This window comes from Pelobates fuscus, chromosome 8, assembly GCF_036172605.1.
Source record: "Pelobates fuscus isolate aPelFus1 chromosome 8, aPelFus1.pri, whole genome shotgun sequence".
NCBI classification, from domain to species: domain Eukaryota; kingdom Metazoa; phylum Chordata; class Amphibia; order Anura; family Pelobatidae; genus Pelobates; species Pelobates fuscus.
Window position 1 is genome coordinate 102,954,170 of NC_086324.1, and position 24,493 is coordinate 102,978,662.

The 24,493-nt window shown below is 44.8% G+C and overlaps 1 protein-coding gene across 3 annotated transcripts in view; it reads right to left on the minus strand.

The window, feature by feature from the left end:
- Positions 1-24,493, minus strand: part of PGAP1 (post-GPI attachment to proteins inositol deacylase 1) — a 492,260-nt gene that overhangs the window by 270,066 nt on the left and 197,701 nt on the right. For all 3 annotated transcript variants that reach the window (XM_063430206.1, XM_063430207.1, XM_063430208.1), the window contains exon 5: positions 1,578-1,738. In XM_063430206.1, coding sequence (XP_063286276.1) covers positions 1,578-1,738 — 161 coding nt within the window. The remainder of the gene's footprint in view (positions 1-1,577; positions 1,739-24,493) is intronic.

A 24,493-nucleotide genomic window follows, 5' to 3' on the forward strand; every position in this document is an offset into this window, starting at 1 on the left:
ACGCCCTCCGGTCTTAAGGGGTTAACCTTGAAAATTCTGTAGAACTGTGTATTCAAGTGTGCAATAATTCTGTTTAGTTCTACTGTTTGTTGTTTGCACTTTGCAAGGTGTTGGGGACACACCTAAATTTGTTCACATCTAATATAAGTATATACGCGCCAAGACACCTACTGATAGCAGTTTCGTTAAATCCTTTTTTCTTGCACCAAGGCTTCATTGAAACTGAGATCACCTCCTCCTGCAACGTCACAAAGGAGGCATGGCCTCCTTCACTGATATTCAATCCAATGCTCCTCATTAACTTGCTGTTCTAGTGTCAGGATTACAGAATGATCCAGCACGTAGAATTGTGTAATACAGAGGACTGATAGGTAACGTATACCGGACCTTAGAATGGCCGGACTAACGTACCAAAGAATAGTCAGGAATAGCCGAGGTCAAGGGATACAGAAAGAGACACAACGATAAGGAAAAGCCAGGAGTCAGGGATGCCAGAAAACAGGGAAGTCAAAAACAATGCCAAAGTCAAATAACCAGAAATACCAGAATAAATAACGCGCTCTCGGACAACCACAAGGGAAACCACGACAGGGCACTGAGCAGGATGAGAACTGGGCCTAAATACCCCTCCTCTAGATATGATAGGCTGTAACCAGCCTTTGACTCCAAAGGCAGTTACCAGGTACCCATTTGCATAATTGCTGCTCAGCATTAACCCTTCTGTGGATTTGGTTGCTGCTCGGCACAACTTTTCCTGTGTGGACAGTAAATGCCATTAACCACATTTTTATAAACGGATGAATACGTGACATATAGCAACACTGCCTATTAGAGGTGCTTCCTATTTCAGTGCTGCATTGTAAGCAGCACTTATTTTCAGCATCTCCACACTCTGCATAGAAACGCTAAATGCTATGAGGAGATGCAGATTGGCTTATTTTGCCGCACATGCGCAATATCCTCCCAATGCTTTAGTAAGGGAAAACATTGGACTGGCTGAGATCATCAAGACTTATGTATTGTATTAAAGGTACTCTAGAGGCACCCAGGTCATTTCATCTTATAGAAGTGGTCTGCGTGTCAAGCCAGGAAGACAACCAGGAAGACAATCACAGTGAGAGCACGCAAGTGTCCATAGGAAAGCATTGTAAATGCTTTCCTATGAGACCGGCTGAATGCGCGCGCAGCTCTTGCCGCGCATGCGCATTCAGCCGAAAGGGAGGATCGGAGGCGGAGAGGAGGAGGAGAGCTCCCCGCCGGGCGCTGGAATAAAGGTAAGTTTTAACCCTTTCCTCATCCCAGAGCCTGGCGGGAGGGAGTCCCTGAGGGTGGGGGCACCCTCAGGGCACTATAGTGCCAGGAAAACGAGTATGTTTTCCTAGCACTATAGTGGTCCTTTAACGCTATAGAGTTCCTTTAAGAGGGCATGTGTTATGATGTGAAATTTGCAACATGGAATAGATTTTATTGAGCACACTATACAAGCTATTGATAAAAAACATTAACTTATACTTTGTCAATACATACATTTTATTAAATGAAAGCAGTAAAATAAAAAGATTATTAAAAATGCATACCACAACAGATAAGGCACTATTATATACTTTTGAAGCTGGCAGAAAAGCCAGACCAGAACGAACTTGGTAATCCCTGAATCCTCCAGCCACAGAAAGTGTGGTTATATTTTGGAGTTTATCAGCATTCAGAATCCAATAGTTGTTCACCAAGGCATAGAAATCTATAAAATATATAAACATACATAGAAAAACATTAAAAAGCATACAGTTAGAATGTAAATAAAACATTTTATGGAAAATAAAATGTATATGATACAACAATACAGTTCACAACATATGTTAAAGGGTCACTATAGTGTCAGGAAAACAAAGCGGTGGATGATATCATTACAAACATTGTGGAGCTACAGCGCATGCATGGCAGTCTCTGCCCTAGGTAATCTGCATCTCCTTATAGAAAAGCATTAGCTCAATGCATTTTTATGGGGAGCCTTCTACACATTTATGCAGATGCTAAAGATTTTAGGACCGCAACAGGAAACACTGATACCGGAGAAACTGACGGAAGCCAAGCACAGAGAGATGGACACAGGTTTCTTCAGGAAGGAAGAGATTCTTTATTGGATCACCGATCGGGACTCAGAGGGACTAGCGTCACCAAAATACAGCAAATTCTGAGCCCCGGACAATAGTGCAGGCTCCTTATATAGGCATATATCTCCTCCCATATTAAGCTCCACCCGCACATTCTCAACCAATCAATACAAATAAGAATTAACTTCCTGTTTGACCGCATGGCTTGTCCAGCACAATGGAGGAGGGGGAATACTATATCCTGTATTCTTGCACATGCTCCGTACACTACTGATCGTATCTTGCCTCGTGCAACCAACTGATCGATACGTCAGCATATGCACGTACACATGCCACGTGGTAATCTCGGCCTACTAAATTTATTTTTACCGAGATTCCACCACATTCCCCCCTTTGATGCCTCTTGATATTTTACAATTACTTGAGGCATCACTTAACCTTGGTTTGCTTACACCGCAAGTTACCTTGAACCAGACCAGACTTATCTTATGATGTGAATCTTCAACATTCATCTTCTTGCATTGGTTCTCCCTGATCTAGAGCCTTATATTTATATATCGCCATTATCTGTGCAGCAGCCTTCCTCTCTGCTATACTTCCTATCAGGCTTTGCACAGACCTAACTACTAAGGGTATAAGACACGGTAGGAGTAGACACAACAGTAAAATCAGTAGGACTCCACCTACCACTGCCTTAAGCCCTCCAAACCACTCATACCAGCTACCAAACCAACTACTTGGATTGTACCCTTTCCATACCTGAGTAGGCACATGCGCTAGTTTAACCATATGGCTAGTAAGCTCAGCTATTGCTTGCCCTTCGTCATCTATTTGAAGACAGCAATTGCTTAGGTTAAACTTCCCACATACACCTCCCTCTACTGCCAAAAGGTAATCCAAGGCTAATCTATTCTGGTATACTGCTGTCCTCATCCTGGTATTATGTTTCACTAGGAGATTGAGCGCTTGTGATGTTTCATTAGTGATAATCTCAACCACCGCCTGTAATCTTATAATATGGTTGAGCATATAAATAGGGGTTCTATAACCAAAGGTACCATCCTCAGCCCACGTGGCTGGCCCATAATAATCTATGATACGCTGGGGAGGCCATTCATTATCTTCCCAGGTACCTATCTCTAAGGGCCCCCTTTTCTTCCTATGATTCACATCATACACTTTAACACCTAAAGTCTCACCTGTTTCAATCGGTAACAAGAAGAAGGATGGTTTGAGCATACCCAACACACATGCCCCTTCCCAGTCCTGTGGCAGCTCCGAATAGGCTTTCTTACCACAGATCCAGTACAAATTTGCTGGGGCTCTCCAGGTTGATGTGATGGATAGATCAAACCACACGTCCTTTAAATTGGCGTATCTAGCAAACGGGTTAGATGGTTCCGAGACATTTGAAGCCGACCACCAAGTTGTATTCTTTGTATCATCATCATAAGCTTTTTGCCCTAGACAAGTTAATTCTCCTACAGAAGTATTATACATTATTCCTTTCCTTGCTATGCAAACATAACCTATGATGGAGGTCTTTAATCTCCACTCAGATTTACCTCTAACACTCAAATGATAATCGGCTGGTGCAGATATTAGTTGGTCAACTGCCTCAGAACCGGACATTACCTCCTTTGCTTCCCAAGGCCATTGGTCTCCCATGTTAGTACCTCCACACACATAGCAGTTGGTAACATTAAGACTACCGGCAATACTTTCAGCTAAATCGATGAACAGGTTTTTAGCATTATGGGGGATCTTATTATCTATGCTCATCTCTTCATAAAAGGAATGGTATACTTGATGAGTCTGGGAGGATACCGTATCAGTCTCTATCCCTATAAACAATAATGTCCCAGGATCTAAACCCGTCCCGTATATCTGAAACCCAAATAAATTGCCATACTTATCTAAGAACTTGTCGGGGTTATTAATAAGTATATGGACTGGGTTGCATTCCATAGACTTACAATATGGGCTAGTCGGCAACTTAGTCACTATCATGTCTTTATCTACTGTCTGTCCCCAAGTCGCCCACCCCACACAAGACCAATATGGACAAAAGTTATAGTCTTTATTTGGGCATCTAGGACTCACATATTTATTTTTACTACTGGGACAAATATATTTATCGTTAGATCCATACGTCCTCTCCCATCTAAGATCCCCACATACATTCCACGGCTTTCTACCACTCGATATCGCTTTACACGCATCAAATAGCAGAACACCCGAAGAATGTACGGATTCTAACACCGTCTTATTAATTAGGGTCCCCTGAGGATCTCCATTCCTGAGAGTCAACCAAATTGTACGAGGCTGATACTCCGGACTGAAGCACTTAGGTTCTCCTACTCCTAAATGGCATACACTATAGTCTATATTTAAGTATCTACATCTTGATACATCTCCTTTACACTCGTATTGTGAATGCCAGATTAGGGTTTGGGAAATATGGTTACCTGTTCTCGTAGTCTTAATGCATACCTCACAGCTAGGAGTGTCGGTACCTCTACCTTCCTGAATATAAAAACACATGTAAATAAACACAATCAAAAGCACATCTTTCGCCGTCATCCTCAGTCTTCGTCCGTGCGATGGAACCTCAGCTTCCAGGATGTGAGGGCTGCAGGGAATGGAGTTCTGCTCGTCTTCACAGGTGTCCCTTCGGGACTTTCCTGGCTTATACACTATGTGATGGTAAGAGGACAGGCTTTATTATGGCCTTCTCACTTACACCTGTAACAATAAAATTTGTAATCCACAATAATTCCTCGTTACTCCGACTGAGTAGTGCGTTTCAACCGGATCTTGCAGGGATTCTCTGGATCTGCTGTAACTTGCCAAGAATCGACTGCTGCTGGTTTAACCCTGGAGTGATGTATCCACGGAGTCACTTCTGCTACTTTTATCGCTGTAGGGGTAGACAAAAGAACAACATAAGGACCTCTCCACTTGGGCCCTAACGGTACATTATTCCACTCTTTAATCCACACTTGGTCTCCTGGATGATAATTATGAACAGGGGGATAAATATTCACAGGTAATCTATCTTGTACCCATTTCTGTACCTCCTCCATAGTCTTACCCAACTCTACAACCTGCTGCCGAGTAATTCCTTCTCCCAACTGACTCAAATCCCCCCTTAAGTTACCAAGTACGGGAGGTGGTCGCCCATACATGATTTCAAAAGGAGAGAGGCCCATCCTTCTGGTAGGGGTACTGCGGATTCGCAATAGAGCTATAGGTAAGAGAACGTTCCACTTAAGTTGGGTTTCCTGACACATTTTAGCCAACTGGTTCTTTATAGTTCTATTCATTCTCTCTACCTTACCAGAACTCTGGGGTCTATATGCAGTATGAAGCCTCCACTTTATACCAAGCATATGAGTCAGTTGTTGTAGGCACTGGTGAACAAAAGCTGGACCATTGTCCGATCCTATAGAACAGGGTAGTAGTCCATATCGGGGTATTATTTCTCGTAGCAGGAATCTCACAACTTCTCCTGCTTTCTCGGTACGAGTAGGACATGCTTCTACCCAGCCTGAATAGGTGCACACAATTACCAGCAGGTAACGATGTCCACCCGATTTAGGCATCACTGTAAAGTCTATTTGTAGATCGGACATGGGGAGTCCCCCCATAAACTGGACTCCTGGTGGCTTTACTGGTCCTTGTCTTGCATTATTCTTAGCACACGTTACACATCTGCGTACAATGGCCTGAGTCAAGTTGGACAATCTTGGTATGTAGAAATGTTTTCTAAGAGATTCTTCAGTACTGTCTCTCCCAGAATGTGTCCCGTTATGATAATTTTGGACAATTTCTACCGCTAGCGATGCTGGTATAACTATTCTTCCATCTTCTAGCTGATACCACTTGTTCTCCAGATACTTTCCCGGTTCAGTCTTTAACCACTCCTCTTCTTGAGCTGTATAAACTGGAGTCCATTGAGACAGTGGGGTTGGTATTAGAGCAGCTATATGCCCCACATACTCCTGTCTTCCTGATTCAGCAGCACGCTTAGCTGCACTATCTGCCATCCGATTTCCCTTAGTTACATCACCATCTCCTCTCAGATGCGCTCGACAATGTATAATACCGACTTCTTTCGGCTCCCACACTGCTTCCAATAGTTGTAGGATTTCAGCTGCGTACTTGATTTCTTTGCCTTCTGAATTCAGTAGTCCTCTTTCTTTATACAGAGCTCCGTGGGCATGAGTGGTTAAAAACGCATACTTAGAGTCCGTATAGATATTTACTCTTAAACCTTCAGCCAATTGTAACGCTCGTGTTAGTGCTATTAATTCTGCCTTTTGTGCTGATGTTCCTTTCGCCAGTGGCCGGGCTTCTATCACCTTGTCTATTGTTGTTACTGCATATCCTGCATAGCGGATCCCTTCTTTTACATAACTACTGCCGTCGGTATAATATTGAACATCGGGGTTCTGGATGGGAAAATCACGAAGATCTGGTCTACTTGAGAATACTTCATCCATTACTTCCAAACAATCATGTTGACTTTCAGTAGGTTGTGGCAAAAGGGTAGCTGGATTTAAGGTGTTTACAGTCTCTAAATGCACTCTTGGGTTTTCACACAACATTGCTTGATACTTGGTCATACGGCTGTTACTAAACCAATGATTTCCTTTGTAATCCAACAACGTCTGTACTGCATGTGGGACTCGTACATAAAGTTCTTGACCCAGAGTGAGTTTATCGGCTTCAGCTACTAGCAGGGCGGCTGCAGCTACGGCTCTTAGACAAGGTGGAAGTCCGCTGGCCACTGCATCCAATTGCTTAGACATGTAGGCAACAGGTCTTTGCCATGATCCCAAGTACTGTGTCAATACTCCCACAGCCATTCTTCTTTGCTCGTGTACATATAAGTAGAATGGTCGTGTGTGATCAGGTAGACCTAATGCTGGGGCACTCATCAAAGCCTTCTTCACATCTTCAAATGCCGTTTGCTGTTCTTGGGTCCATAAGAAGGGGTCGTGCTCTGTACCTTTGATGGCTGCGTACAGAGGTTTTGCTAGTATCGCATAGCTGGGAATCCATATCCTACAGAAGCCCGCTGCCCCCAAGAATTCTCGCACTTGTCTTCTATTCTTGGGTATTGGTATTTGGCAGACAGCTTCTTTTCTCTCTGGCCCCATAATCCTTTGACCTTCAGAGATATGGAATCCCAGATACTTGACAGTTGGCAAACACAACTGAGCCTTCTTTCTAGACACCTTGTATCCTGCCTTCCAGAGAATATGTAGTAGATCGTGCGTTGCTTGCTGACATTTTTCTTTTGTAACTGCTGCTATCAACAAGTCATCTACATATTGTAACAATACACATTCTCCTGGGATAGACTCGAAATCCAATAAATCTTGACTTAGGGCTGAACCAAATAGGGTAGGTGAATTTTTAAACCCTTGGGGCAGTCTTGTCCAAGTCATTTGGCGTTTTGAGCCCGTTACAGCGTTCTCCCATTGGAAAGCGAAAATACATTGACTTTCTGCGGCAATTCGGAGGCAAAAGAAGGCATCTTTGAGATCTAAGACTGTGAAGTAAGTAGCCCCGCCCGGAATTAAAGCAAGCAGGTTATATGGATTGGGTACGACTGGATGTATACTAACAACCGCATCATTGACTGCTCTTAAGTCCTGCACAGGTCGATACTCATCTGTACCGGGCTTTTGAACAGGCAGCAATGGGGTGTTCCAGGGGGAAGTACAGAATTTTAGGATACCATACCGTATGAACTTATCCAGATAGGATTGGATGTTCTTCTTAGCCTTCTGTGGGATGTGGTATTGTCTTAGGCTCACTGGATAAACCCCATGTTTCAGTTCAATTTTTATAGGTGGAATATTACGGGCCAGTCCTGGTGGGTTGTTCTCTGCCCAAACTCCTGGTATGTTAAACAATGTCTCATCACTCCTAGGGTTTTGGCTAGTCAACACTGTATAAAGTCGCCACTCTTCTTCCTTTGGTACGGATAAAGTCATAATACCTGAAGGTCCATTAAACTTTAAAGATGTTGTTCCATTTGGTAGGAACGTAATCTGCGCTTGTAATTTTGATAGCATATCACGTCCCAGCAATTGGACTGGACATTCAGGCATATAAAGGAATTGGTGTTTTACTACGTGGCCTCCCAATGTACAGAGTCGACTTTTAAGAACCGGTCTTTCAGCACTTCTTCCAGTTGCTCCTATCACAGTAATAGTCCTTCCAGATGGAGGAGCAACTAGATTAGTCACCACTGAATGTTCAGCACCAGTGTCGATCATGAATGCACTCCTTTTCCCCCCTATTGATACATCGACCATAGGCTCCGCTCGACCAAGGGGGATGGAGCCCGGTCGGTATCAATAGTCCTCCATGACCGTGTCAGCCAATCCTACGAAGTCCCTACCTTCTCTATCGCGGGACCTTTGCGCTGCTGGAATATACCTGTCTTCCCTAACACTTCCTCTGTTCCCATCACTCCCTCTATAACCATTACTCCCTCCGGGACCTCCTCTACCTCTCGCTCTGCCTCTAAAGTTTCCGTAGCCTGCCCTGGGTTGGTCTCTCTCGTACTGCTCTCTTTGCGGACATTCGTTCCTCCAATGCCCTTCTTCCTTGCAATACGCGCACTGATCCCTACTCAAAGGCTCCCTACTCCATCTATTATTGCCTCTATCTGGGCCCCGTTTATCTACGCCTGCGATTGCTACCGCTAGCATATCAGCCTTTTTACGCATCTTGCGCTCTTCCTCTTTCTTATTTTCTGTATCCCTGTTCATATAGACCTTATTTGCTACCTCCATTAGTTGGGTGATGGACATACCTGCAAACCCTTCTAACTTTTGTAGCTTGCGCTTAATATCTCCGTATGCTTGGCTGACAAAGGCGGAGTTAACCATTCGGGAATTGTCTGCGTCTTCCGGATTAAAGGGGGTATACAAGCGGTATGCCTCCAATAATCGGTCATAAAAGACACTGGGTGCTTCATCGCTTTTCTGAATCACCTCAACTGTCTTCGACATGTTAATGGCTTTCTTTCCTCCTGCTTTCATGCCAGCAATTATAGCGTCTCTATAGGCTCTGAGTTGAACCATATCAGCACCATTTACATTCCAATCGGGATCAGTGTTGGGATAATGTGTTGCGGCCCATGCTGCTGGATTAGCTTGGTTCAAAGCACGGGCTCTATCTTCTAATGCTTTAATGGCTGCTTGATTTATTCTTGTCCTTTCCTCATTGTTAAATAAAGTCATTAGTAACTGCTGGCAATCAGCCCATGTCGGATTATGCGTCTGTACTATTGAGGTGAACAGATCAGTCATGGCTTGTGGTTTCTCAGTATACGAGGAATTATGGGTCTTCCAGTTTAAAAGGTCGGTAGTGGTAAATGGGACATATACGAAGACTGGGTCAGCGTGTGCCATTTGACCTGCGGCATCGATATAAGCTGACCCGGGATTTAGGCGAAGAGGCATCTGATAGTGCTTTAATTGTTGGGCACCAGTCAACTGTCGGGTTTGGATGGGGCTACGTAGGGAGGCGTCAGTCATGGGTTCCGGTCGGGGAGAGATAGGGTATGGGGATGTGGGAGGTTGGTTTTGGGAAAAGGTCGTAAATAAAACACTTCGGGCCGAGCTAGATGAAGCTTGACCGGAAGTCTGAAGTGGCGCCAAATCAGGATATTCGTTTCTAATGGGGGTGGGTTCTGGTTCCGGAAGGGGAGATTTAGTACGAGGGGGTGTGGATCCTGTACTGGAGGAGGAAGCGGAAGTGGATGAGGGTAATGAGGGGAGGGGTGCAGGACTTCCTGCGTTTGCGTCACTTCCTCTTAACGGAAAGTAAGGGGGCGGCAAAGGGATCTCGGACTCAGGGGGCGTGTCCAAAATGGGCCTAACACCAGTCCTAGTGGACGAACAAGTCCTAGCTACCATGAGGCGACACTGCTCCTCGTGGCATGTCTGGAGCCATTTTGGCGAGTCATTTACGGCCTGTCTCCAACAGTCAATATAAGGAAACTGGCCGTAAAGTTCAGGCCTACCTGATACAGCCACGTGTAAGCGCTGTACCAGAGTTAGATCCAAACTGCCACGTGGCGGCCATGCCGCAACCAAAGTAGGCCACTCCCTAGTGCACAAAGTAACTAAACGCACAGAAGACATCTTAACCCCAAAATCACAGGTTTTGAATCCCTTTTTAAAATTCTTAACCATACATCCTAAGGGATCCGGAATCGTTGACTGCGACGCACCCATTTTTAACAATGGAACGTCGTCGACAACGATTACTATACACGCGTACTATTCAACAGTCACACCCGTTTCCTTTGGCAACAGCACCACGTGGTACGGTTACCAAGTGAAACGTACACAATAACAATAAACACTCAGGGAATTCCCGTACACACACAGCTGCTACACCAGTCACTATATAATCAATATTATGCCCTTTGGCGTAACTATACAGTCACCCACGCTATAATTCTCTATATACGAATTACCCGTCTATAACACACCCCAGTAACATCGTCTTTTACAAATAGCGGTTACAGTACGGTTAGCATAGGTCAAAGTACAAGTTAAGGTCACAATACAATTATTAGTGGTTATGGTGTTAAAACATGCAATTGACGACAATGATTAGTACTTATTATACAATGTCAGTAAATATACAGGGTTATGGTACCGTGCACTATAATACAGCAACACACTATTAACACTCTCGCTAGACGGCTGAGCTCGCGCTATCTAACAAGATATACACTTTACTAAAACAATCGTTAACACATTTACAATTCCCAACTAAACTATTGGCCAGTACCTTGAATGGACTACCTAAAACTATATACACCCGTTTTGGTTAGCCACACTGCCCAATCACCACATATATAGCGAGCTAGAGAACCGAATTTACACAGGCGCCTCTTAGTCGCACTATCAAAAGTCTAGTGGGTTCCAAATTTACACGCCTTCCCACTTAGCCCAGATAGGATGAGAACTAGCGAACCGAATTTACACAGGCGCCGCTTAGTCTCCCGGTCCCTCCGACCTAGCGAACGTAATATACACCCTAGAACGCTAGTCTAGACAAGACACCGGTGTCCGGCTAGGGCTATTTACACCAGGACCCCGCCTGACTAACCAAATCAAACGGTCTGACTAAAGAGCGTTCGATCGAGCGGTGCGCCTTCGCTCCTTCCCTCCGACAGAGGGGGCAGATACAGATTCAAAAACCCCTTTGGGCCTACCGCACAATCGGTATACCCCTAGCGGGTCCTGCCGTCTAAAACAGCAGTTGTCTTACCTCCTCGTTCCTGAACCTGAGTTCACACTCATCGACGGGGACACCCCAGCACTTCTCACGTAGAGGCCGATGATCTCCTGGACAACAGACCAGTGGCGCCGAGACGAAGGGAGGTCCACGCAGAAGTTCAGGGGTGCAGCCGTAGAGAACGTGGGCAAAGATAGACCGTCTCACGCCTCTGCCTCTCAGCTACCGTTGAACGATGAGCTTCCCGGCCAATGCACCAAATGATACCGGAGAAACTGACGGAAGCCAAGCACAGAGAGATGGACACAGGTTTCTTCAGGAAGGAAGAGATTCTTTATTGGATCACCGATCGGGACTCAGAGGGACTAGCGTCACCAAAATACAGCAAATTCTGAGCCCCGGACAATAGTGCAGGCTCCTTATATAGGCATATATCTCCTCCCATATTAAGCTCCACCCGCACATTCTCTTAACCAATCAATACAAATAAGAATTAACTTCCTGTTTGACCGCATGGCTTGTCCAGCACAATGGAGGAGGGGGAATACTATATCCTGTATTCTTGCACATGCTCCGTACACTACTGATCGTATCTTGCCTCGTGCAACCAACTGATCGATACGTCAGCATATGCACGTACACATGCCACGTGGTAATCTCGGCCTACTAAATTTATTTTTACCGAGATTCCACCACAACACCACCATTGGCTGTCTGAGTTATAGATGCTAGAGGTGTTCTTGCAACTCAATTTGAAAACTGCCTTTTTTTACAATTGAAACACTGTAGGGACAATCTTTGTGCACCAGAACCCCTACATTAAGTTGTAGTGGTTACGATGCCATAAGTGTCCCTTTAAAAAGCGATTTAGCAATGCTAAAAGAGAATGGGAAAGCCCACCTCCCTCTTTTACTGTAGGAATTGTATCACGCATTAAAACATCCTTTAGTGTTTGATTGGAGTGGGGAGCTGACATTTTCAGTGCATTTGCAGCTATTAAAGTCAATGGTATGATCAACAAAAACGTAATCTAATCTGCTTCTATAGGAAAAGAAGGCACCAAAGTGCTGGGTTCCCAACAGGGGGAACTAGAGTGTGTCTGCAGAACTCTAAAGGGGTTGTATATACACAAAGATAAAGGAAATAGGCGTGATCCCAGGCTAGAAAGCTTCAGGAGCGCCAAGAAAAGGAGTTCTGCAGATGTTGTTCCGCTTTAAGTAATGGTCTAAAATTATTTAATTGCGGGTATCATTGAAAACATGATCCCAATGAAAAATAAATAAATAAACAAATAAAACTTAATATACCACAACCACTATATACACTGGGGTGGGTCTAGACCACAATACGTGCTTAGTAATATAAAGTGTAGCTGGTGCCACAGAGGGACAGCTCTGCTGCCTGAGTGATGCTGTGTCAAAAGAAACTTCTAACAAGAGAGACACAGGCAAATAGCAGCTGAATGTGTCCAAGGCATCAGACTGTAGAAAAAAATCTAAGGTATCAGCTTGAAAGAAACAAAGTATGTCTTGGTGACTAAAGAGATATTGAGTTATAAAGTGGTATGCTTTGTATCAGCCAAATTACTGTATAGGGCTAGCAAAGTCAGCTGGTAAAGTAATTGCCCCTAGTGTTGAAGGAGCTGTAGATTATCTGCTGAGGAAGAAAAAAAGATTCTACACTGAACACTTGAAAACTAATCGTGGCTAGCTCTAACATCGGTTAGGCAGCTTGTAGACCCACTACCCTAACCCAGTGGTCACATCAATCCGTGCTGGTTAAAATAAAAAAGAGAGTAAGGACCTAACGTACGTTTCGGCGCTGTTAGAGCGCCTTTGTCAAAGGTGAACCGGGTTATGCACACCGCTTGGTTTAAATACCCAGACCGGCAGATCAGACAACCAATCATGGCGCTGGGCGTGTCTTGCCTCTTCGCGCCAAATTTCCAAATGACGTGTAGCCTGTCATTCGTCAATGCGTCCGCCCACGTGTGTGTGAGTGGGGCGGGCACATGGACGCGGGGAGGATGTCAATCATCAGCCGATTCATTGTGCCGAAAGGAGGCTCCTCCCACGTGTGGAAATTAACCTATGGCTCTCACTGTTCGTCGGAAAGCACCATGCGTTGAATCGCATTGTGCACATAGACGGGGTGCCCGTCTAAGGGAGCATTAATGCCTATGAAATCAGCAAAATAAATGTCATAAGTGTGAACCCCTTATAATCAGAATGTTAGACAGGGCTGCCTAGATGAACCTATAATCCTGTACTGGGACTCCTTTAAGAAAATATAATTTATTTAAATAAAGGAATTTAACTTTGGCAGTCCTTGCAGCAAAATAAGGTTGCAAGAGCAGGTGAATCCTGTAGTACAAAGTAACAGTCTCTTAGTATAAGAAATCACTTGGTAGTGAATTATCCTGGTATGTGAAGTGGTTGTAGTTAGTAGGTTCCAATAGCAACAATTAATATCATTGAGTAATTGGCAAATTATATTTCAAATAGATATAGCAAGTAGACTCTCAGAGGCAGACTTTGGATAACCCTTATCCTTTCCAGAAACTTGTGGCTAGAACCAATTAGTAAATACAATCAAAGGCGAACGTAACTTTGCTTAATTAATTATGGGAGTTTAAGTCCTTCCAGTGTACATTGATTTATGGTTCCTTGAAATAACTGAAGAGATGCAGGAATCCGAAGTTAAGTCTGTTTCTTGAGTGGCAGAGTAGAATTGAGCATATCCAGAAACAAAGCCAGAGGAAAAGCGAGAGCACATCAACCACAGGAGAATGATTGAGCACCTGAGATCAGGTTCAGCTTCCTTTTAACTCAGAAAGGGATGACATCACAAGCATATGGAGCCTGATCGCCAATTGTCAATCTGGCTGGAATCAAATATGGAGAAATTCCCAAACAACGTGAGGGAATCCTGGCACTCACACATCCCCCAAAAATCAGTGAGTCACCACCATGCCTCACAGTGGGGATGGTATTCTTTTCAATATAGGCCCTCTCCAAACATAGCGCTTATAGTTGTGACCATAAAGCTCTATTTTGGTCTCGTAACTCAAAATTTCAGTGTGCCAGAAGCTGTAAGGTGGGTCAAGGTGTTGTCGGGCATAAGCTCATTTTTGTTCAAGCATTGTCATATTATGCTCCTTGATACAACCACACAGTCTTTTTCCAGAGCAGCCAGTATTGCCCCCAGTGGCGTCTCCAGCATTCATATTTAGGGGGGCCAGTGACAAAAGTAGGGGGACAATTATTAAAAGTGTGTGTGTGTGTGTATATATATATATACAGGTGATATTCGAAAAATTAGAATATCGTGCAAAAGTTAATTTTACCACATGACAGGAGGCTTCATATTTGCATATCTTTCTTTACTGAAAACTCCAGCAGCATAGAAACAGTAACAACCAATCAAAGAAAAGATATGGTGCCCATAAAAGGCCCTGTCTATGACATCACTTCCTCTTTCTTTGCTGCTGCAGCCAAGATCAGGTCAGAGTATTTTGCCTCTCTGGCAATTGCTTACTATACTTTGTTGTTTAATGAACTTTGTTTGTTTCACTGTACATTGATTTATTTTTCGATTGCCCCTACCTTGGTCCCCTTATCCCTGTCCCTGTATTCTGTGACTTTATGCTTATGCCCCCCTGTTAGTTCCCACTTTTCTGCCGTTACCCGCGAGCACAACGGCTCTCAGTGCTGCGTGCGCCACGCGGGCCGGCCCCTTCTAATTTCGTGGGGGCCTGTATGGGGACGGGTGGAGGGAGACTGGGGTCAGCGGTTATTTCGTGTATCTAATTCCCTTTGTTTCGTGCCGCGCGAGCGACCGCGGCGCACCTTCACGCGGGCGGCGGCCATCTTGGATCTCGCGGCTCGCGAGATACCGGACGGCCGCCTTCCCCGCTCGCTCGGCGGATGGGAAACTCACCCGACCGCCGGGCTCCACATCTGTATACCCTCCCTAGTGTACACTAAGGGAGTGAATTAGAAAATTATAGTTATTTTGTTCCATGTTTTTCCCCCTGTGGGGATTTGCCTCAGTGCCTGCCAACTGTTCTGCCTCAATTACAATGCACGCATGCATTTAAAGAGACAAACTAATTTTTTTCAACACAATGCAATGTCTGGCTTAATTAACCATTCACCTACCACTGATTAAAGCTAATAAAACGAAATCTGTTAAATCAGAGATTACAACTTCCCCCTTTACGTGTCATACATTTGCCTCTCTTTGTATATCATGCTAGTGCAGTATTTTGACATCTATATGATTGCGTTTGATAATTTACTATGAAGTTACCCACATGAAAGGTGTGCTATGGGAAATTACAGGCAGGATATGACATATTGTATGGTGGCTCAGGGGTTACAGGCTTGCACTGGGAATTTTCCTCCATGAGTTCAACTCCCCTGTACAGCAAGAGTTCAATCTGCTGTGGAATTACACACTGGCTAGAGGATCATGTGTGCTGATTTTTCTTTAACATTCCCCTGTTGCGATTTTTTTGCCACAATGCCTGCCAACAGTGCCTGCCAAACAAATACTTACAGGCAGGCATTAAAGGAGATACAATGTTTTTCCTATACCCCAGGATCTTTATGTCTTTGTACCTTACTCAGGGTCACTCTATATTACTATACCCTATCCAGGGTCATACTATATTACTATTCCCTACAGGAATCACCCGATCACCGCGCCCTGCATCTGGATTAACCCCTTCAGGGGTTCCCCTCTCTGGGCACATTCATTTATTGATACAATTATAAATTTTATTCTCAGGGATATATCTCTCATGGTGCTTTACACTGGATGACTATATGTTATTATTGTGAAGCAATACAACATCACAGTTGTTATACAAAACATATACTGTACCTATTACAATATCAACTATATCACTGTACCCCACAAGGGCATTTTGTATTACTGTACCCTACAAAGGGCATATTATATTATATTATTGTACCCTACAAAGGGTCATATTATATTACTGTACCTGACGGTGCAAATTTATGTGGGTGTCCTCTGGGTATTTTTTCATGGCACACCACCTGGGGTGACCCCCCAGATATGCATGCAAGGTCATTCATAGACCATTACGTTGATGTGGGTGTCCTCTGGTATTTTTCATGGCACACCACCCGGGGTGACCCCCCAGATATGCACGCACGGTCATTCATAGACCATTACGTTGATGTGGGTGTCCTCTGGATTACCACGGCACGCCACCCGGGGTGAACCCCGATGAAATGCACGAAGTCCTATGCCTCAACGTTATCACTGATTACTGCATACATATATGGATGTTTTAACACTGCCTGGCAGTTCTACATTAAAGCAACAGTACCACCTTGCTGGATACGATTTGCAGACAGGATCATGAGTGAACTGAGTGTATTGCGGAGTACCCTTCACAGGGATACATATCTGTACATTTACCGTACCTGGCGTACATATTGAACGTGGGTGTCCTCTGAGTAGATTCTCATGGCACACCGCCTGGGGTGACCCCCAGACATGCATGCAATGCTTGTAAAGTGCAAACAATTATAATGTGGGTGTCCTCTGGGCTTACCATGGCACACCACCTGGTATGACCCCAGTCGAATACACGTGGGCCCTGTTGCTGCAGACTTTATGGAAACAGGTCCCACGGGTTTCTATAATAAGCCTGTATAGTTACATCCGTGCATACAGCTCTGGCGTGCATTTATGGTGAACCCGGACCACAACTACCGGTCAATCGTGCCTACGCCACAGCTCCCAATAGCCGGATTAATTTAATGGAGGTGACCCCTCTACAATTGACACGAATATTTCATACACTCCGACAATCTGATGCAGGCGATTCAAGCCGCTTTACCTGGGTGATCCCCAGTGCTACCAGGAGTCTAGCACCCCTACGTGCGGACCCTCAAACTCTACTCCCACTGACGGGTCATGAAGAACACTCTCAACCCCCTAGGACTTCTGGGCATTGGTAAACGACGCAGTAGCGGCCTCGGTGGAGAAGGTTTTCTTGTTATGAGCTCTGCCCCAAACTGCTTGCTGGAGACCTCAGCAACAAGGTAGCGTGGCCGAGCGGTCTAAGGCGCTGGTTTTAGGCTCCAGTTTCTCTGGAGGCGTGGGTTCGAATCCCAGACCCACGAGCCTTCATGTAAAAACGGCAAGAGAAGGGCTCCAACCCCCCTGCCACTAGGGTCTAAGGCAAGTCGCCCATGGAACAGACCAAGTAGACGGAACACCGGGAATTTGTGACCCGGTCCACCACAATCTTCCGACAAAGAAGACTACTATCCACCATGCACGTTGTACAATAATAGATCACTCACACGAAGACAACTCGCCTTCTGAGGAAGTGGAATGTAAGAACGACTAATATTCGGCCCTGAAGCACAAGCTCTACTATTTGACAGCGGGAACTTACCCACCACACTAACTTTAGTCCAAACCTCGCTGAAGCAAATCCTCCACACCCCTTTGGGGAAAGGTGTTTTGGGAAGACTGGTTGGTAGCGGAACCGAACCACCAACCGCTTCATCTACTAGTGAGCCATCCTATCTTCAAGGGAACGTGGTATATCCTACGTGGTTTACAAACGCTTCAGGATAGAGAAAATCAACCTTCTACTAGACCTCCTGAATGATAAGACTGGTTTACACATCTGGACCCCGAGGACACATACTTGTCAATATCCGCTACCCTACACTACCTAATTTTCCTCCGATCCCAGTGATGAGGACTAACACAGCAGTTTACGACTCCGTGGTACCCACAAAGCTACTGAAGACGGTGAGGGCTCACATCTGCGAATTTGGACGTGCGATGTCTCGGGTACCTGGAAGACTTGCTGACCCTCTGCGAATCCAGGCTACGTTTGCAGTCAAAGTGGCGTTCACGTTCTGGACTCCATGGGTTTTTTGGTAGTATGCAGACTAATTGCTCCCCCATCTGTGTCGGGTCAGTTCCTCGTTTCGACATCGGCTTGGAGAACTACGTTCCGCGTCGGTCCCCGACAAGATAACCCCTATACGGATGGATGTCGGACACGCTCTAAGGTTGGATACAATTCATCTCAGAATACTCACCGGATGGTGGGATCCCTCTCCTCCTCTCCTCTTCCATACAATTGAGATTCCCTGGCCCACTACACTACGGGACCATACGACTGCTGGCTAGATACATACACGCCGGTCACTCATGCGACCACTGGATCCCACTGTCGGCAGAAGTGAGGATGGAATTTCGATGGTGACTACTTCACTTGCAAACTTGGATCGGCAATCGATCTTTGACTCTTCCTCTGGATACGTAGTGGCGGATGAACCCATGCAAACGGACCCAACCGCTCTCCACAATGGCAAGGGTGCTTTGATACACACACACACACACACTGGTTATCGCTCATACTCATGACACCCCTCGGACAATGCCAACCGTGATTTCCCGGATCGCCTGGGGACATCTCGCGAAGACCCTCTACCACTCCCTACCTTCCCTATGCTTTTGACGGGACCTCAGGGGAAGCCCACTCCTTTGTCAGGGAAGGATGACTGGCACTAGTGGACTGGACGATTTCAGGGCCTCCTGAAATGTCCACGACCTATTGCATCAACTAAGACTGAATGGTTTTCTCTATGACACCAGATGGGATTACCTTTACCATATCGAGACGAACTAAGTCCAGTTCATCTTCGGTGTCATACCCATACTTTGTGTCAGACACCAAACTAGGTGTGGTCGGAACGCTAATGGAGTATACCGAAATCATTCCCCCTTCGTATTCATGCAACGGGTCTACTCCTGACTTCTTACGTGGAACCTCATGGAGAGGTGCCTACCGCTACACTGGCCAGATGGAGCCGCTGGCTATTGCATCTGGCGGGCGTCAAACCTTTTTTGGAGCCCACTCGGTCAAGGGAGCGGTGGCCCCACAAGTTCTTTTCGGCCGACGCTTCCCTAACCGACACTACACGATGCGCAGTTTGAGCGCGAGAGGGTACGTTTAGAACGCTCTATTTCAGCAAACATCTCATACTTCCTTCACACTGGTCAATTCTAAGCTTTAAAAATGCAAATATGAAGCCTCCTGTCATGTGGTAAAATTGAAGATTATACTAGCTTTAGTGTACTAATAATCTTAATTTTAGTAATGACAGGAGGCGAATATTTCCCACCCTATAGGATTCCTCCCATGTTTTCTCGTGTTGAACAGACTATACACTTTATATTCAGGAAGGTAAGTACGTTATGGTTGTATGTTTGCTACTTAGATATGTGGCTTGAGAGACTTGTATAGGTTGAATAATTAGACATGTACCTTGAATTATGTTGTATTTATAGATTCTTAAATATCATTGCTTTAGAATTAATATATATGGATATGTTACTCATTCTAGTATCCATTGGTATATCAGATTCTTAATGTTTATTGTATGCGGACAAGTTATCACGCCAGAGTCCTTTCACCTTTTTCTTTTTCTTACAGCGTGAACGTCTTCTCCTCAAGACAAAGACTCACCTCCCATAAATCTACATCACGGAACTACTGGAGTTGATTATTCTACTATGTTGTGGAACTGTTGACGTGATATGATTATGTTTATTGTTGCTATTTATTGTTTCGCTTCAAAGAAAGAGGAAGTGATGTCATAGACAGGGCCTTTTATGGGCACCATATCTTTTCTCTGATTGGTTGTTACTGTTTCTATGCTGCTGGAGTTTTCAGTAAAGAAAGATATGCAAATATTCGCCTCCTGTCATTACTAAAATTAAGATTATTAGTACACTAAAGCTAGTATAATCTTCAATTTATTTCAGTAATGCAACGTAAAAGGGGAAACTAATATATGAGATAGACGCATTACATGCAAAGCAAGATAGTTCAAGCCGTGATTTGTCATAAGCGCGATTATTATGGCTTACAGCTCATGAAATCCCCAAATCCACAATCTCAGTAAATTAGAATATTGCATGCAATCAATAAAACAAGGAGTGTACATAGAACAATATTGGACCTCTTAAAAGTATAAGCATGCATATGGACTCAGTACTTGGTTTGAGCCCCTTTTGCAGCAATTACTTCCTCAATGCGGCGTGGCATGGAAGCTATCAGCCTGTGCCACTGCTGAGGTGTTATGGAAGACCAGGATGCTTCAATTCTGAATTGTTCGGTCTCATGTCTCTCATCTTTCTCTTGGCAATGCCCCATAGATTCTCTATGGGGTTCAGGTCAGGCAAGTTTGCTGGCCAATCAAGCACAGTAATCCCACTGTCATTGAACCAGGCTTTGCTGCTTTTGGCAGTGTGGGCAGGTGCCAAGTCCTGCTGGAAAATGAAGTAAGCATTCCCATAAAGCTTGCATGAAGTGCTCCAAAATCTCCTGGTAGATGGCTCCGTTGAACCTGGACTTAATGAAGTACAGTGGACTGTGGACAACCTCCTACCATGTTGCCTAGGAGCCTATACCTTTTGTTTTCCTGCCAACATCCACATTGCCCTATACCTAAGAACAAAGGCCCTTTAACGGTTTTGTGCAAAGGATTGGTACGTTTGATATGGCACTTAGGATACAGCCGAAGTGCCGAAGTAGTCAAAGTGGCCGCCATTGGACAACTGAACACATGGCGGCGGCCATTTTAATTCAGTCGAACGCGGTCAGCGGGACTTTGTCATCTTTTTAGTGTAAAATAGACCTCCACTTAACTAATGAACACCGCTGAAACTTAACCCCGTTTTCACTTCAACACTTCAACAGAAGTTGAAGTGTGTTCGACTATTCGAACACCGCCTTCAAATGGGACTTTGTTATTTTTCAGGGCAGGAATAGACCGACCGCACCGCCTGGATCTGTGGAACTGTTCTGGGCATGCAAACAGACGTGCGGTCGGTCCAAAGAAACTTTTTACTATTTCTGGAACCCCTGAATGGATTTGCACAAATTTCGAATATGTTTGTCCCCAAGTTGTGTTGTTCATAAAAATATAAGTTTTATTCCTGTATGATGAACAATCGAAAAGTTATAAAAATGCATAAAAAGTATAAGTTTTAGCTTGGAGATAATTGAGTAGATACAGTAAGAAACTCAATTATCTCCCAAGCAGAGGGGAGGGAATCTGTGGGTTGTAACCATTGTATTATTGGTCAACGTCTAATTGTCTGTGGGTGTCTCCCTTGCATGGGAGCACTGCATAAAAGGAGAGTACCTGTCATTAAAACCTCATTTCTACTTTACCCTTCAAAATGTAGCTTTCTCTCGTTATTGAAAGGGAACCTGCTCAGCTAATCACTAGCTCTTTTAAGAGCTCTACCTCTCCCTCTCTACTTGGATCCAGCGGATAGAAAGAAGGCTACTCCATTACTACACAGCATCTTGCGGGGAAGGAGGACGTCTCCAATGGCTGATACCTCCTCCTCTGGGGTAGGCGTTACATGGACCAACACCAGCAGATGACATGGCTCCCCAAATCAACACAGACTGTGGACACTTCACACTGGACTTCAAGCATCTTGCAGTGTGTGCCTCTCCATTCTTCCTTCAGACTAAGTCTTTGGTTTCCAAATGAGATGCAAAGGTTGCTCTCATCAGAAAAGAGGACTTTTGACCACTGAGCAACAGACCAGTTCTGTTTTTCTTTAGCCTAGGTAAGACGCTTCTGACGTTGTTTGTTGACATGAGGAATACGACATCTGAAGCCCATATCCAGGATCTGCGTGTAGTGGCTCTTGATGCACGGACTCCAGCCTCAATCCACTCCTTGTGAAAGTCCCCAACACTTTTGAATGGCCTTTTCCTGACAATCCTCTCCAGGCTGCGGTCATCCCTGCTGCATGTGCACCTTTTTCTTCCACATATTTCCCTTCCACATAACTTTCTATTAAGGTGCTTTGATACAGCACTTTGGGAACATCCAACTGCCTTCACAATTACCTTTTAAAGGCTTTCCCTCCTTATGGAGGGTGTCAATGATGGTTTTCTGCACAACTGTCAGGTCAGCAGTCTTCCCCATGATTGTGATTCCTACTGAACCAGACTGAGAGACAATTTAAAGGCTCAAAAACCCTTTGCAGGTGGCTTACTTAGCTGATTAGAGTGGGACACTGTGAGCCTAGAATATTGCACCTTTTCACAATATTCTAATTTACTGAGATTGTGGATTTGGGGTTTTCATGAGCTATAAGCCATAATTCATTATATGCAGTCTACCATGACAATACAAAACTCATCTCTTGGATGAATTGATAAAATTAATAAAATTAATAATATGAAGAGATGAGTTTTAGATTTTCATAGCAGACTGCATGTTTTGAATTTTAAATTGTCTTGTCATGGCATTCTATTGCAACATACATTGTGCACAGTAGCTATTTTCTTTATTGGTTTGAACAGTTCCAAATCAGAAATACCTGGGTTATTGAAGAAATAATAATAAAAGTCCCTGATATTTTTGCCTCCAAGAAACGACCCAGTAAGAGCTAAAAATCTCTATAGTAAACAACTATACTGTAAAAATGAAACCTCTTTTTCATTGAGGCTATGTGAGTCACAGGTAGAGGAGATGAAGCAAGAGCTGCAAAAACAGTGATTTAACTCTTAAACTGCAGGTAACTGAGCAGTGAGACTGCAGGGGCATGATTAAAACACACCAAAACTGCTTCATTAAACTAAAATGTATGCCCTCACCTGCCTATGACCTGTATAAAAGTTGGTGAATCCATTACCAAGACAAACTAAAATTACTTGTTTCAATATGCGCACAATATATAATCCTGGGTACATACATATCATTTACTCAAAAGCTTCAATAAAAGTTAACGTTACTTACAGTAGTAATGTCACTGTCTGGAGTGTCTGCTCCACTCGCTCAGTCCCTCTGCAAACTGCACTCTCAGGTAGGTAAGGTTTCCCTACTTGTTCTGCTCCCCCTTACTTGCTCTGCTCTCTGCGCCCCTTTGCTTGCTCTGATCTTTCTTACTTGCTCTGCTCCCCTTTGTTTGCTATGTTCTCTTCTCACCCTTACTTTCTCTGCTCCCCTTTGATTGCTATGCTCCCTCTTACTTGCTCTGCTCTCCCTTGATTACTATGCTCCCTCCTTACATGCCCTGCTCTCTGCTCCCCCCTTACTTGCTATGCTCTGTTCCACGGCCGTCTTTAAAGCGGGGCAAACGGGGCAGCTGCCCCGGGCCCACTCACTCCTGGGGGGCCCAAAGCAGCTACCCCGTGGGCCCCGCTGACCGCCCAAATTTTTTTTATTTGCCCCCTGGGTCCGCCGGTGCTGCGGCTGCACCGGGAGCTCATACACTAAGAGGGCCCGGTCGTGCACTGTGGCCCTTTAACAGCGCGACCCGGCCCCCTTGTTTTACCGCAGCAGCCTGGGAGGAAGTGACTGCCGTGAGTCACTTCCTCCCAGATAGAGTGAAGCTGCGCGGGATGGAGGAGGAGGAGGCCGTCAGGAGGGAGCTGGAGTGCAGGAGCCTCACACTCCCAACGACCTCAGCCTGCCACTGGACCCCAGGGAACCCATAAGGTAGGCTAGAGGCCGGCTTTATAAATGCTTTGCATTGTGTGTGTGTGTGTGTCTCACTATGTGTGTATGTGTGTGAGTATGTCTGTCAGGGTGTCTGCGTGTGTGTCTCACCATGTGTGTGTGTGTGTGTGTGTCAGTATGTCTGTCAGTGTGTCAGTATGTCTGTCAGGGTGTCTGTGTGTGTCAGCATGTCTGTGTGTGTCAGCATGTCTGTGTATCTTAGTATGTGTGTATGTGTGTGAGTATGTCTGTCAGGGTGTCTGTGTGTGTGTGTCTTAGTATGTCTGTCTGTGTGTGTCAGTATATCTATGTGTGTCTTAGTATGTGTGTGAGTATGTCTGTCAGGGTGTCTGTGTGTGTCAGTATGTCTGTCAGGGTGTCTGTGTGTGTGTCACTATGTCTGTCAGGGTGTCTGTGTGTGTGTCACTATGTCTGTGTGTCAGTATGTCTCTGTGTGTGTCAGTATGTGTCTGTGCGTGTGTCAGTATGTCTGTCAGAGCCTTTGTGTGCGTCAGTATGTCTCTGTGTGTCAGTATGTCAGTCTGTGCGTGTCAGTTTGTCCGT